General features: G+C 32.0%; 1 protein-coding gene across 5 annotated transcripts; it reads right to left on the reverse strand.

Annotated features, from left to right (window-relative positions):
* Positions 1–6,759: 6,759 nt before the first annotated feature.
* Positions 6,760–12,406, reverse strand: LOC133831385 (uncharacterized). Of its 5 annotated transcripts, none has more exons than XM_062261653.1 (9): positions 12,213–12,406; positions 10,736–10,792; positions 9,617–10,606; positions 9,235–9,526; positions 8,771–8,980; positions 8,411–8,584; positions 7,730–7,933; positions 7,487–7,600; positions 6,760–7,372 (listed from the first exon to the last, which is right to left on the reverse strand). In XM_062261653.1, exons 3-9 carry the CDS (start codon positions 10,561–10,563, stop codon positions 7,019–7,021), a joined length of 2,295 nt encoding a protein of 764 aa, XP_062117637.1. In that variant the 5' UTR covers positions 10,564–10,606; positions 10,736–10,792; positions 12,213–12,406; the 3' UTR covers positions 6,760–7,018. The 5 variants fall into 5 exon arrangements, with proteins under 5 accessions (XP_062117637.1, XP_062117638.1, XP_062117640.1 ...); XM_062261654.1 differs by lacking the exon at positions 12,213–12,406 and adding an exon at positions 11,882–12,031; XM_062261656.1 differs by lacking the exon at positions 12,213–12,406 and adding an exon at positions 11,643–11,738.
* Positions 12,407–15,423: the final 3,017 nt, after the last annotated feature.

A 15,423-nucleotide genomic window follows, 5' to 3' on the forward strand; every position in this document is an offset into this window, starting at 1 on the left:
AAAAAAACCTACAGTCGTGGTCACAGACGGGGATAATGCAATGCGTGAGGCAACAAAAGAAATACTTCTGGAATCTAGACATCGATTATGTGCTTGGCATCTAAGCACAAATGCATCTAGGGCTGGTAATGATCCTAAATTCACGAAATCATTCAATAATTTGATGTACTCATACTACAACGAGGAGGTGTTTGAGAACAAATGGAAAGAGTTAATGGAGACATATTAAATGGAAGACAACGAATGGTGCCAACTCCAATACAGAAGAAAGCGAATGTGGGCAGAAACCTACCTCCATGGGTAGTTTATTGCTGGAATGAGAACAACACAGTGCTGTGAGTCAATGAATTTCTGCCTAAAAAAATTCATTTTGAAGAGATACACCCTACGTGAGTTCATTACAACCATTGACATCGCGGTGACAAAAATACGGCACATCGAAAGAGAAAATGACTTTACAACGAAGCACACGCTCCGGAATCTCCCATCCTCAAATGCTCTTAGTATTTATTATGATCAGTGTGCAAAATTCTACACCCGAGAAATGTACTACAAAGTGGAGTCAGAAATCAAAAGATAAAATGCGTATTTCACCAGCAGTTATGAAGATCATGCAAATCACACTATCTTCAATGTTGGAATTTTTTTAGACGGTCAAACGAGATATAAGGTCACTAGTACTCTTGGAACAAACCATTTCGAATGCAGTTGCTTATTCTACGAGACTAATGGTTACCCATGCAGACATATTTGGGCAATGATGAAGTCTAGTTGCGTAAGAATAATCCCAAATTCACTACTCCTCAAATGGTGGAGCTTGCATGCAAAAACCCATTCGGAAAACATGGAGATAAGCCAACCTATTCAAGAAGAGTATGTGCATTGCGAAATGTCAAGATTCGGTGCACTTAATTCAGATGCTACCATGATGAACTTCTACGCGTCTAAGTCACCACAATATTATAACACAGCAAAGGAGCAAATTTCTCGTCTCACTGCCATTTTCAAGGAAGGTATGGACATCCAAGGAGTGTCATAGGTCGCATCCACGAGGAGATCGTACCGAGAAAATCCTAACATAATGCAAGACCCAGTTAGAGTTAGGACAAAAGGTCAAGAAAATCCAGGGAAGCGAAGGTCCAACGGGAATGGGATTCCAACAGACGAATTAGGTCTCAGAAAAAGGGCATGTGGTGCCCTTGGTCACAACAATCAAACATGTCCCAATCGTGGCCGCAAAACTGGAAGAGGAAGAGGGGCAAGCACAAGTAGTGTTAGTATCGATCGGTACACAGAATCAGGGAATAAAAACGCGGGAGGTGAAAGTGACATGCCTTATTCAACGCATGAGTCTTTTGGGAATGATTATGATAATCATGTGTAATGCGCAACCTATTGGATGCAATGTTATTGTGCACTGGATATTATTTATAAGATCACTATCTCTTAATAGTTAAATCATGGAATCATTTTTTAATAGTTATTACTACGTTTATGTATTGATCATATTTTCAAAATCAAACCGACTGACATATTGATCTATATATGTTTTTTTATATGTTAAATTCATTGAAAATAAATATATTTATTATTATTTAACACTATCACTGCATGAATACTAATTATCTTATTTTCAATTGATTATGGAACACATGTTCCCAATCAGATCACGCCTTCGAGAGCCTGTAACAATACAATACCAGCATATAGGTTATAATGAAGACTTCTTCCTTCGAGGTGGTCTAGATCCAAATACCAACCGTCATGAAAGGCAGACCTATGATCGGTAGTACTTTGGCAGTACACAAGCAACTTATGCAACAATTTTAAGATCAAGGCCAAACCAAGTTGTGTTAACATATGATGACGAAACATGTCGATTATTTATCTACAAGCAAAATAAGGTAATTCAATGTAATAAAATTTTATATTTAATTGCAATAAATATAACTAAGAAAAATTATATTCACTAACAAATATAATCTAAACAGGTGGCAAAAATATTATATCCATCAGACCAATTCAATTCATGTTGCTGGAGTAAGTGTTGGGAGATAGAAGCGATGGACACCAATAGAACTCCTACCACATACTTAGTTGCATCTTCCAACAATTTTATGGAAACATTTGCCTTTGCCACGTGGGAATTTGATACTACTGAATTCAAAGCGGGGATAATACACCAACGAGATGATCTTGATCTACCGCGTCCGATATCTACCACTCATTACCACACTCCCGCTTGAAATGGTATGTTATACGGGGTGGCTGGTGGGAATAAAGTAAGACTATACGACGTAATTAATGGAGGTAGGATCTTGCAATGGCATCTAACTCAACCACTACACGATTTTTAATACTCAAGTGCAATACACTGGAGAAACAATCATCTCGTTGTCACTACTGGCAAAAGAGATGTAACCGTCTGGGATGTGAATTCTACCACACCAAAACGTGTCCTCACATCAGCAATAGAGATTGCGGAAATCATGGCCACTCATGTCGAGCACCAAGATGGTGATATCACATTGCGTGATTATTATAGGTAATTTATCTTCAATTAATTATTTTTATTAAATGTAAAATATATTCCACTCCTGCATATTAATTTTTATTGCCAAATGTATTCAATAACAAATTAAGTGAATCATTATAGGGCACCAAATGCAAATGGAATAGATGGTGTCTACTGCACAAACCATATTCTCTATTTGTTTGATCTTCGATCATGGACTACACGTCAAATACGACTTTCTCACTATATATCCAAAGTAAAGTGTGTTCATTATAATGAGGACACCATGGTTGTAGGATATGAAACGGATGTCCTAAACAACAGTGGTAATGAAATTCAAATGAAGGAGGACCATGTGGTGGTTATCCCTGTCAGAACACTAACTCCAATGAAATATTACAGGTGCCAGTCCAAAGAAATAGTTGTTACAACACAGGAATTTCAAGTGTTAGGTACAACAATGGAAAAGTCTATGCTCTCAATGAGGTGGGACTATATGTCTTATATGAAGATGTAATGTACAATGAACCAACAAGTATTTCCAAACTCTTTGAAGGTCCAATCCAATCCTAAGCTCTCTGAATCTTACATCAAGCGACCGCAAATTTGTTGTCACGTCAGCCACAAATCGACCATTTTGGTTCGGTACCTGAATTCACACAACAAATTCATTGTCTCTACCATCCATAGAAAACACTATCATACCACAAGGTATAATGCCTTAGTTAATTTCGGGTATTGTAAGTTCTAGATAGATACTACCTGTTTTACGAACTTGTTGAATATTGTGTTACTTACTCAATTATTTAATATGATATATTGTCAAATTTAAGCACTCTGTGTTTCATAAATATATTGCATACAATATAAACTAAATTTTTTTTTTTTAAATAATCTCAATTCCTATATGATTTGGAACATTGTATTTTAAATAACTAGAATTTTAAAATTTAAAATAATAAGTTTACAATCAAAATCTCATTATTAAGAAAATAATTTTATCCATGTATTTCCAAAAATTTTAAAAGATAAATAAATAGTTGATAATCATCTTTCAAGTCAAAAAAATTAATATAAATGTTGAAGGCCATGAGTTCTAGCAACAAAAACAAAATTAAAATATAAATGTGCATCCTAGAGCAACAACTCTGTACCTTTTATTAAATCTATGTGCTAAATTTTGTAAATAATGTGCAGTTAGCTATTACATTGTGTGCATACTAACCCGTTCAACATACTATTTTTATATGGAAAGACATTTATATCCCTATTTAATTAATTTTTTTAATATAAAAAAATCCAACCGGTAACCAAAACCGGTTATCATGAATTGAAATTGTATATTAAAATAAAAAAAGGGCATTCACCCTATAAATCAATTGTCAGAATAGTATACATAAGTGTACTTGTGGACAGCACATTCACAACACTTTTACAATAAAACAATTGATATATAATAAATTACAGGGGCGGGAGTCATTCCGCTTATATGCCAAGCAGTTTAGAATCGTTAGCCATATATATATATAGACCTTAGTGAGAGAAAGGTAATATACGAAAAACAGTAGCTAGAGAGAGAAGCACCAAGAAAGAGAACTTTGTATTTGAGAGTGACAACTTTGAGAGAATGTTACTTGGGTGTAATGGGGTACTTGGGTTTGAGTGCTGATTTTTGTAAGAAAGGCAAAGTTCTTGACTGTTGAGGGTGTATTTTATCTATGTGATTCTCAGATTTAGTAAGAGCCTTGTAGTGTATTTCTAAACTGGATGTAGATTCAAGATCTTTTCTGGTCTTGTTTCGAACCAGTATAATCCTTTGTGTTCCTTTAATTTTTCATGTTCTTATCATTTTTGTCTTTGATTTCTGGGATCACAACTTTAAAGTTTGTTTGTGTTATAGGTCGAATCTTGCTGTTTTGACAACAAGACCTAGTATGGCAAGATTACAAGTGAGCAGCTAAAACTTTAAATGTTATATTCAAGAGGATAGCTTATTCTCTTTCCTTTGTGCCACCTTAATCTCATACACATATATTATAAATGGAATTTTTCAAAAATATGGCTTTTATACTATCAATGTGCAAAAATATGGGAATTATACTCTTCTTAATTTGTATGGGAAAATTTATTAAATAAAAATTAAAGTATGGGAAACACAATTAGTGACTAACTAAAATTTGAAAATACCACTTTTTTTTTATCATAGTTATGTTTTCTTTGATTTTAAAGGTAATTTTATTTTACTTTTTTTAATTTTTAATTTTTTCCTTCATTATTATTTTTTCTATCTTTTTTCTCTTACTTATTTTTTTCCATTTTATTTTTTTTTCCTACCACTTTTTCCTCCATCCTTTTTTTTTCTTTTCATTTTATCATTATTCTTCTTCTTCTTCTTTTCATTTTTATTCATTTATCTATTTTTTTTCTTTCATTTGTATTTTTTTTGTTCATATTTTTTCAGCTTTTTTCCTTTTTTTTTCATTTTTTTCCTTCTATTTTTTTCTTCATTTTTGTATTTATTATTTTCTCTTTCTATTTTTTTTCTTTTTTCACACATATGAGCTTTTTTTTTCTTCTTCCATTTTTTTTTCATTCATATTTTTTTTCATATCATTTTTCCATTATTTTTCTTCTTCTTCTTTTCATTTTTATTTATTCATCTATTTTTTCCTTCATCATTTCTTTTGTTTTTTTTTTTCATTTTTGTACTTATTCTTTTCTCGTTCAATTTTTTTCACACATATATTTTAACATTACATAATTATTTTACTATTTTTTTTATCTATTATCTTTTATATTATTGTAATTTTTTTATAGTTTTTTCCACTATATGTAAAAAATTTCAAATCAATTTTTTCAACATTTTCTTTTTACTGTAACACTTATAGGAATACTAAAATTTGGAAAGAAAACTAATAAAAATATGAGAACGTGAATAGGTAACTAGTTACCATCACGTTCTTTATGTGTATATTTCTGGAGGTAACTGGTTACCTTCATGTTCTGGTGTGTGTATATTTATGAGTTTTTATGGTAACTGGTTACCTATGTTATTAAAATCATAGTTACTTCTTATTCATTTTTAATGAAGTGTTCTTCCTCTTTTTCCTTCAAATTTGATGTTTCTTTTCATATTTAATATGAGTAACTTGTCACCTTTCTTATGATAACTGGTTACCCCTCTTATGGCAGAAAATTACTCATCTCAAGATAACTGTTTACCCCTCCTGATACATGTTATTTAACCTAGCTTTATGATTTTATTTTACATAACTGTCAAAAATCAATATAGTAACTGGTTACCTTACCCAGGATTTGAAAAAAGAAACTTATAATCTAAAAAAACAGGAAAAAATGTTTATAATAAATAAAAAATAATTTTAAAAACAATTCATATTACAAAAAAAATTGCAAAAAAACCAAAGAAAAATTTAATATAAAATTAGTAATATAAAAACAATATAAAAAATAAATAAGCTAAAAAAATAATAATTAAATTACAAACATACCCTTCCAAATTAATAAAATTTGATTAAGAGTAAAATTATGGCACAAACCAACTTTTATACAAAAATATGGGAAAACAAACCCATAAAAGTGAAAATTCTTAGAAAAAGCCATAGATTAACTTTTTTTTTAAAAAAATCATATTTTTGCACACTCTATTTAAATTCCCATATCAAATATAATTTCCTCTATTATAAATTCAACTATTTTTTCATTCGACTGAAAATATCTATTATAAACCCTCAGCCGGTAAATCATGTGACTACATTCTTGTTTGGTTTCCCATAAAACAAGTTGCCGTGACATCATTTTGAGCAAAAGTCACAAGTATGGACCAAGTGATTTGGAGTAAATTTTTAAGAGAACTGTTACGAGATTAAATTCAGCATTAAATTGTTACGTGGTTATTAGTTGTCACTTTTTAAGAGCATTGCTAAGATATTAATTTGTTATGTGATTTTAGATCGGTAGTAGTTGTTTGGTCACACTGCACCATAATTACTTCTCACTATTTGTGTACTTTCAATTGCCAATAATAATGAAAAATGATTTTTTTTATCTGTTTTGGTAAAATGGATGACAAAAAAGAAATTAGCTTCTTTCAAAAAGCAAGTGTTAGAGTAGAGAATACATCATCAGCAATGATCTGAAAACTTCAAAGCCCTTTCTGGTTGTAACCTTCTTCACAACAAATATTGGACAATATATATTTATAATACAAACTGACGCAGCAAAAATTTACTGAGTGAAACGTAATCTCTCATTAAATGCTTTTATGATAACAAAAATTCATATCATGTACAAGAAAGCCGTGACCTGAGCGCGTTTTAATTAAGTCTCCGAAAGACTTTGTAATGAATGATCATATAGGACTATTCACTTTCCAATATAAACAACTTTAATTTATCTATGTATTCTCAACAGTTCGTTTCTGATTCTGATACAAACATCAGTATATATATTCATATATTTAAAATACATAACTCTCTCCAACATTCACACAGACCAGACCTCGCTGAGAAGTTCATACCTCTCATTTGTGCAAGCAAAGCCTGAACTCTCCTTGTGTTTTCCATTACCATTTCCATTTGTACTTACACTTGGAGACACGGGCAACTTGTCGATGATCGATGTAAGAGGAGACTCCAGTTCCTCCAGTTCCTCATCGCTCGTATATCCTTTTCTGTGTATAACGGATACATTCCTTGCCATTTCAGATTTCCCTCCTGCATCTGCTACATCACACTTTTCTGCAACATCAGAAGGCGATGGAGTTGTATACAAGACAGGCGCCACTGTATAAGGGAAGCTTCTCATATTGTCTCCTGACAATCTCCTCTCCACAATGGTCTGCAAAAGAAAGTTCAATAGAGATCTATCATTTGTCATCTTTTGCCAAGGCAAGGAAGAATACCAGAAGACATAATTCAAAGACTAAGTCAAATTGAAAATTCACAATCATACATCAGCATTTAGGGCCTCCAATACGGTTCCAGGAACGGGATCTGGACAGAACTCGTCTGGAGTGAAGTTACAAAGTATCCGAGTAATCAAGGGAAGACTAATTGAGGGACACACCTATAAGACATTAGAAAAGAGTAGGTTTAATCAAGTCAGGAGTTGTGGTAAAATTGCAATAAACATGAGTGTTATGTAATGTCAATTCTCAAGGCAAATGTGATGAAGATGAGTTAATTATAAATCAACCTCTTTTCTGATTGATCGGTCCATAAGCATGTCTTTTGGAAGCATCAAAAGATCACTCAAGGCATTGAGAAGAAGGAAAGATTTAGATTCACCATCTCCACTTTGTTTGTCATCGTCCTCACTGCAATGCTCATCATCTTCTTGTGGCGCATCATCAGCATCCATGCCAAACATATCAGTAAGCCATCTAGACCAATTGCCAATCTGCATCACAAGCACACACATGTTAATTCCCAAGGACATAAATGATAAGAGAAATGTCATTATAACATTTTTGGGGGTTCTATTTTATATTTTGACATCATTAGCCATGAATTTTCTCCTGGTCACAGTCCTCATTACAATGTTCTGGCAGAGCTAATTATTTCACAAATTTGACATGGTAAGGAAGAGAAGTGTGTTATACTAATAATATCATATTCTGCTTAGAGCCAACATCTTCAGTGTCCGTTTTTGGCAATAGCTGTCAATGTCTTACAGTTTTTCGTCATACTTTCCTCTAGAAAAACAAAACCTCTTATCTTGCTGACTTATCTCCACCATGCTTAAACCTTGCTGACAAGTTAGTGGACTACTCCAAATGGATGAAGCATTCAACTAATTTAATAGAATTCTTTAACAAATATTAAAGTTATGTTAACATGTAGATTTCACTACATAAAATAGAGAATAAATATATACCGAATTTTTAAGCTGTGCACCAGATCCGAAGCTTAAATCTCCAGCTGGAATAGGTAAGACCTTGGAATCAACAATTGGATCTGAAACTGGATCAGTTGGAATTTCATGGGCTGACTCACGCAAGATGGCATTGAACATGGCCACATCTAGTCTGGCAATACATTGTTCCATAACCTACATGAGGGAAAAAGATTAATAGATCTCTAGAGCAAAGAAAGTTATCCGAGCTGATAAAGTTTAGTGTGATGAAGAACGCATGAAAATGAGACATTTTGGTTACATAAAATTATGCACAGAAGAAGCATGTGACAGGAGAATAGAAAAGAAGTTTTTGGCAACTATAATGTAAATATTACACACCATTCTTGTCAGCACAGGCAAGCAACCACACTCGTGCCCCCCAGCTCGAACAGGACACAGTCGTTGAGCCGCATCCTGGAAAGCATTTCTCCATAGGTCGATGGAAAAGTTGCCTTGCTTTTGATCACCCAAGGCTGGTCCTAACAATCTTCCAGTGGTCTGATTATTGGACAAATTCTCGATTGGAGATTGCATATGTGGAGTCAAAGCCTGGAAATAATATTTATTTCAGAAAGGAAAAAAAGAACAGTGCACTAAACCCACTGATACTACGACACTAATTCAATCAAGAAGCTCTAAAACTTTTTCATTTTTTGGATTTCAGAGCAGCTATCAACAAAATGCAATAGTCTCCTACTTTGACAGGAGGGAGTCCAATATATGACAGATGACAACAAACGGTTATGTAATTGTTTTAGTCCTACTTTGGTTTCAGTTTTTCATTCATAGTTTCTGTCAATTACCTGCCACCACACTGATTCAACCACCCGAGAGAAAATCCAGGATTCAACCTTTTCTAGAGAAGCTGTGAAGGTTCCTGTCTCCTGCCAATCTTCAACAAATTGAAAAAAACCATTCGCCTGTTTGCTACCAGGATTCGCCTTCCATTTCAGTGTTGCAGATTTCAATTCACTTCTTTTTCCGTTCCCATTTGACTCACCCAATCGCATCGCCGGACTTGAATGACGTGAACCACCAAATGCTTGAGAAATGATCTCCCTTAGCACAACAGTGTTTGATAGCCAGAAGGTCAACCTTAACATGCAGAAAATAACATCATCATGTTCTGAAAGCTGAAATTTAATAATAAATACATTTAAGGTATAACGTGAAAATCCATAATACCTTGCTACATCGTTACCGCATGATTTTGCAATTAAGAGCAACCCAGATACTGTGTTTTTAGCAATGGTGGCTCGCTTGTCTTGAGTCCAATATTTGCAAGCATGAATGTATAGTCGAGAAAGGCGACGAGCTGGGGTGTGCACCTTATGTGCTGAGCTCCCATGTTCTGGCACTACAGAATACAGAGAAATTTCAAGAGCAGCAACCTCTCGTAATTCTTCCTCAAGTTTCTCAATTCTCATTTCCATTGCTTCGATCTTTTTCTCTAAAGCTGCTTCCTTCTCACGTTCATTATTTTCTTCAGCACCAACTGAGCCATTATCATCAGCAACACAGTTGGGTCCATTTACAGTCTCATTCAATGTATCAGATCCATTGACTTCTGCAACAAGCTTATCACTAGATGGCTTCCCGTTTGAGTTGGTGGGTACCTTGGGTTGATCAGATATCTCATTGAAATTCTTCTTTGAATTACTTTCAGGAACACTTGAAGCTATTTCTTCAATTTTCTCATCCTCAGCTGTCAGAGAATCCCCTTGAGATGATGCTGAATCCTTAGTTGTATCAGAATCTGAAACCTCTTCCTTTCCCTGCTTATATTCTTTATCCAAGTCAGTAGAGTTACCATCCATAACTTCATCCGTTATCTCTTTGGAACTTATTTCAATAGCTTTTGGACCTTTAACTGCTTCTTCAGATTTGTTGACATCGTCCACATAATGTACCACCATGTTTTGATAAACTTCAGAGGACTCCGTTCCCCTGTTCGATTCACTTACTGAAGTTCTGGAGTGTTGCTTAGCATTAGGTGTTTTAGATTGAGCTTCTTTCCCATTCAAAGTTTTTCCAGGATTGCCTTGGTTAAGTTTAGGGTCTTTCTTTTCAGTTTTCGCAGAGCGTTTTGTCCTGTTATTATTTGGAGTTCTCTTTTTGTCAACTTCCTTCATGGCTAACAATTTCTAGTTCTCCAGCCACAGTCAAATGCAGAAGCTATACCATGGAAAAGAGATTCAAATCAACAATCTAGCTAGCCATGTACACTATGATATGAACAAATAATTTTAAAAAAAAAAACTAAATAAACATTAGACATAATACCCCAATTACTACTGCACATACCTCATGAAATGCTTCCTCTGGCCGTTTCTTCAGTGAACCGGGAACAGCTCACAATGCCTGCAAACAAAGCATCAATGGGTCATCACCAGAAGCCTTATTTGGGCACCAATACTTGAAAAAAACAGAAACACAAAAATCCAAAATAGCATTCCAACAGGTCGATGACCATGTGTTATCTTATGAATGGTCTTTGATTTCATAACAGTTGAAGGAATGTGGACAAAACTACAAAAATCAGAGCAGAGCATACTAAAAAAATCAGAAAGAGAAATTGCAATAATGAAAGACAATCCACAAACAAAAATAATAATTGAAAGAAGAAAAAAAATAGGTTTCACTGTACTATATCATATGATCTCGAAAACAAACGAGGAACAGAGTATCAGAAAAGCCCACATGGGAATCAAAATTAGTATGGGCATGGCAGTATCATATATAATATAACTTAATTGTTGAAGACGAATAACAGGAATAGAAATGGTCAACACAACTTTGTGCACTTACACAACCTACCCATGCTATTTTTGTACTCACACTATTTAAAAGTCCAAATAGTATTAAAAAGAAAAAGAAGATGATGCAGCATAAGAGCATAAATAGTCTGAAAAAGATTCTGAAAAATCATCAACATAGGGAATCAATGTATCACAAGCTACGGAAAAATATCAACGGCTCTCTCAGAGAACAAATGGTTAATAAAGCAAAAACTCATCTCATTCTGAGTCAGTCAATATCTCACTCCACTCCAACTGCATATAATTTATAATTATATAAATATAAAGCCAGCTATAAACCATTAGCCATTTTCGTACATGATTTTTCAACCTTTTTAATACATAATCAAAGAATATAAACGAAAACATCAATCAACAAAATCTACAAGTTTCTTAATAATTTTCATCCTCACAGGATCACGGGGCACAGCTAGCATGAAACTGTAAAGCCAGAAAATGGCCACGTCACTAGAAACCAACAGTCAATATCTCTAAATGGTGACGTAACCGTTAAAAATGGCGAGATCTAGACCGTTAAATTGATTTTCTACTGTAACTGCCATAAATAAATAATTAGTAGAATAAATTTTTAAACTTTATGAAAACGAAAAATCCGAGATCACAAAAAAAAAGATTCGCTATATACACATACACTTGTAGACATCCAAATTCAGAAACTCAAAGCTCGAAATGAGAAGGTTCAGAACGAAGCTACAAAAACCAGAGAATGAGAGAAAAGCCAAAACAAGATTTATTGAGCCATGAAAGAGAATGCTTTGGACCACAGGTTTTTTTTTTTTTCTTACACACTATTCCCAAATTCAAACATTTCCAAGTGTGTTGTCAACTTCGACAGCAGTACAAATTAAGGAAGATGAAGAAGAAGACGAAAACGACATACACGAAGAAGAAGCCAAAAGAGTACAACAAATAGCAGTAACGGCTAATAACTGAGCATGAAAAAGTTGAAGAAAGTTTTTTACCAGAAACCAAAGCTTTTACTTCTGGTGGCCAGAGCTCGGATTCCAACAATGGCAGCAGGAGAGAGGAGAGACAAACAAGCTTTCGGGATTATCAAAATAACTATTCCACTTTCTCTCACTATATATATAAATATAATAGCTTTATTATGCCTATATTTGATATGTACGTGCCTTCCATGGCAGAGTTGAAAGAGAGTGAGTATTTAAGAGGAAGTTGGGGCATGTGAGATTCGTGGCGTTGTGGGGTGTACGGACATGGTAACCGGTTATAACCGGTTGGGGGTGACTGGGTGTGGCTGTCGGTGGAGGGTAACTGACTGGTTTTTGCCGGTTGACGCGTTGTGTTGTTGAAGTTTTTTCTGGTATACCTAAAATGCCATTATTAGTTTTACTGAATTACTGGCTTGGTATTTGGTCAGGTTAGCGTCTTTCTCTCTCTGAGATTGAGACACTTACTATCATCGTCTGAACTATTCATTATTATTGGGCCGTTAATGGGTCAGGCTTATTGTGGGCCCACTTCTGATTGGATCTGATCGCGCTTCTGGTGGGTCTACTGTAACCTTTGATGAATAGTCTTTATTATAAAAATAATATTATTAATTAATTAAACATTTTACAATTAAGAATATTATACTATTTTGGTCAAGAAGAAAAAAGTAAGTGTAGACTGTAGAGTGATTAATTACCGAAGTGTTAAGCATAATATTCTTCTAAATAAAAAAGGTAACAAAAGGGGTAGAACACACAATAAAGTATAAAATTTTCTACATGGAAATTAAAATAGTTTGATTACTTATGTGAAAAGTTAAAATTAATTATGAGTATCGGAGTAAAACAATTGACAATAATGAGTCTTCTTCTATTAATTTGTTATAACAATCTAATAACTTTTTCCCTAAAAAATTTTATTAACTCTACATTTTATGATTTCATTCATGGTCTGTGCATTATTTCATTCATTCAGTCAATTATTCAAAAGAGAAATAATAATCATGCATGCATAGGTTTCATAAAGTATTACATTTAACACCAATAGTAAAGATGGTGGGGCTCCTGCCTATGCCAGGAGTACATGGGTTCAGGGGATTCTATCCAAATCCATGAATATACATTGGCAGACTCAAAAAAAATTATTATGCAAAAACTTAAATTATTATACTAAATAATATACGAATAAACAGAATATAAATATCACATGTAAAAAATAAATAAAAAATTATACATAAAAGATTATTGATTTAATGATTTTTAAAAAAAGTAATATTATCTTTTTAAAAAAAAAACTACAGCTAATATTTTAGTTTAATTTTATATATATATATATTTGTCATTCTTTTATAATTTATAGCATTATTTATTAATTTAAAATTTATACATCAATTAAATATATATATAAATATATTTAATATATTTTTTAAATAAAACTTGGGGTGAACGTGCAATGCTCTCACCCTAGTATATATGAATATAGAGAATTTCTATTATTATTGGTCTACCTCATGTTTTTTTTTTTTGGACACTTTGATGGTTATAATTTTATATATATAAAAATTTATATATATTACGATATACATTATAATTGTAGTTGATATTCTACTAATTTTTTAGAAACCTAAATAATCTATAGTGCTGAAATCACATACGGTTCAAACTGTCTCTGACACATATGTATATTTTTTTTGTACGTTTGTGAGAAATAAATTGTTTAAACATTAATTTTAACACTGTAAATTATTCAAAAAAAATTAAAAAATTAATAAGATATCTATGATAATGATAATTCAAGTAACGAACATAAAAATGTATACTTAAAAAAGAAATATCCTATAAAATGTAATATATATATATATTAGTAGTGAGGATGGTAGTGCAATAGTGATCAAAATTGTATTATCTAGAGCTATAAAACATGTATTATATCTATTGGTAAAAATTTGCTTGGATTTGTATTCTAGTTTGTAATTGAGAGTAACATATACGTTGAACAACCATTCAAATGTAAAAAGAAAACATTATGAGTTATGACCTGTAAAATCTTAGTGATTTATTTCCATTTAGTTTGGAGACGAAACCAATAAATAATAATAAAAATTTGAGAGAGAATGTGTATGAAAAATTAAGGCAATTTATCATATAAATATGTCTATGCCGGCTGCCAGCCATGAATTCGTGTCCCTTTAAAGTATATAAAAATAGTAACGTACAACTACAAACATAATCATAATTATACTAGCATGCCATAAATATTGTGTCGATTTTGTAGGATACTACTTTCAAGTTTATAAACATTATTTTTTTTAAAATACAAATAATCTAAAAAATACGTTTTCATCATTAATTGTACGTGAAATGTTTGTTAAACCAATATTTATGTATGTTATAAATAAATAATGTGAGGGTAGACGTTAATGGCAAGAATAATTTCCAAATTTTATAATATGTCCAAAAAAAAATTATCATATTTATTATATACTTACAATAAAAAAAAATGTATTAGCGTCTAATATGATAACAATTTTTTTAATAACAAAGGTTGTGTTTGGTAAAAAAATTATTTTTGAATTTTTTAAACACAAAAATAGAAATATTATTTTTATTTTTAAAAAATAAAAATATGTTTGATAACTATTTTTGTTTTTTGTTTTTAAAAATAAAAAATAATAAATGCGTTTGATAACTTTTATTTTTATGTTTCCTTTAGCAATATAAAATAAGGTGGTGATTTGAAGAAGAAAAAAAAAAAACTAAAAGTTGAAAACAATTTTAAAAAAAAAAATTGAAAGTGAAAATTTTCTATTTTCAAAATTTAATAAATTTTGTTTAAAATTTAAAAAAATAAAGCTACCAAACACTATTTTATGTTTAATTATCAAATTTTTAATTAATTAAATAAAAAATTATTTTTTTAATGGTTACCAAACAGCACCAAAGGGTTTATACTATTTTGACTTTTTTTATTCATGGTGATTGATTATGGGATTTATATTATCTTGAATCTTGTGTCTTGTTTTATTATCCGTGTGAGTTTTATGTTTTGACAAATTATATTTTTGGACTCTATATTTTATAAAGTGCTTCAAATAGATCAATAAATTTGATGTTGATCAAATTTTTTTTACTAAAATCACAAATAATTCACCAAACTATAACAACTTAGAACAAAAGCACAACTATTTTTCTTAATAATTGTGTTATTATGTTCAAATTT

Source organism: Humulus lupulus, chromosome 4 (genome assembly GCF_963169125.1).
Source record: "Humulus lupulus chromosome 4, drHumLupu1.1, whole genome shotgun sequence".
NCBI lineage: Eukaryota > Viridiplantae > Streptophyta > Magnoliopsida > Rosales > Cannabaceae > Humulus > Humulus lupulus.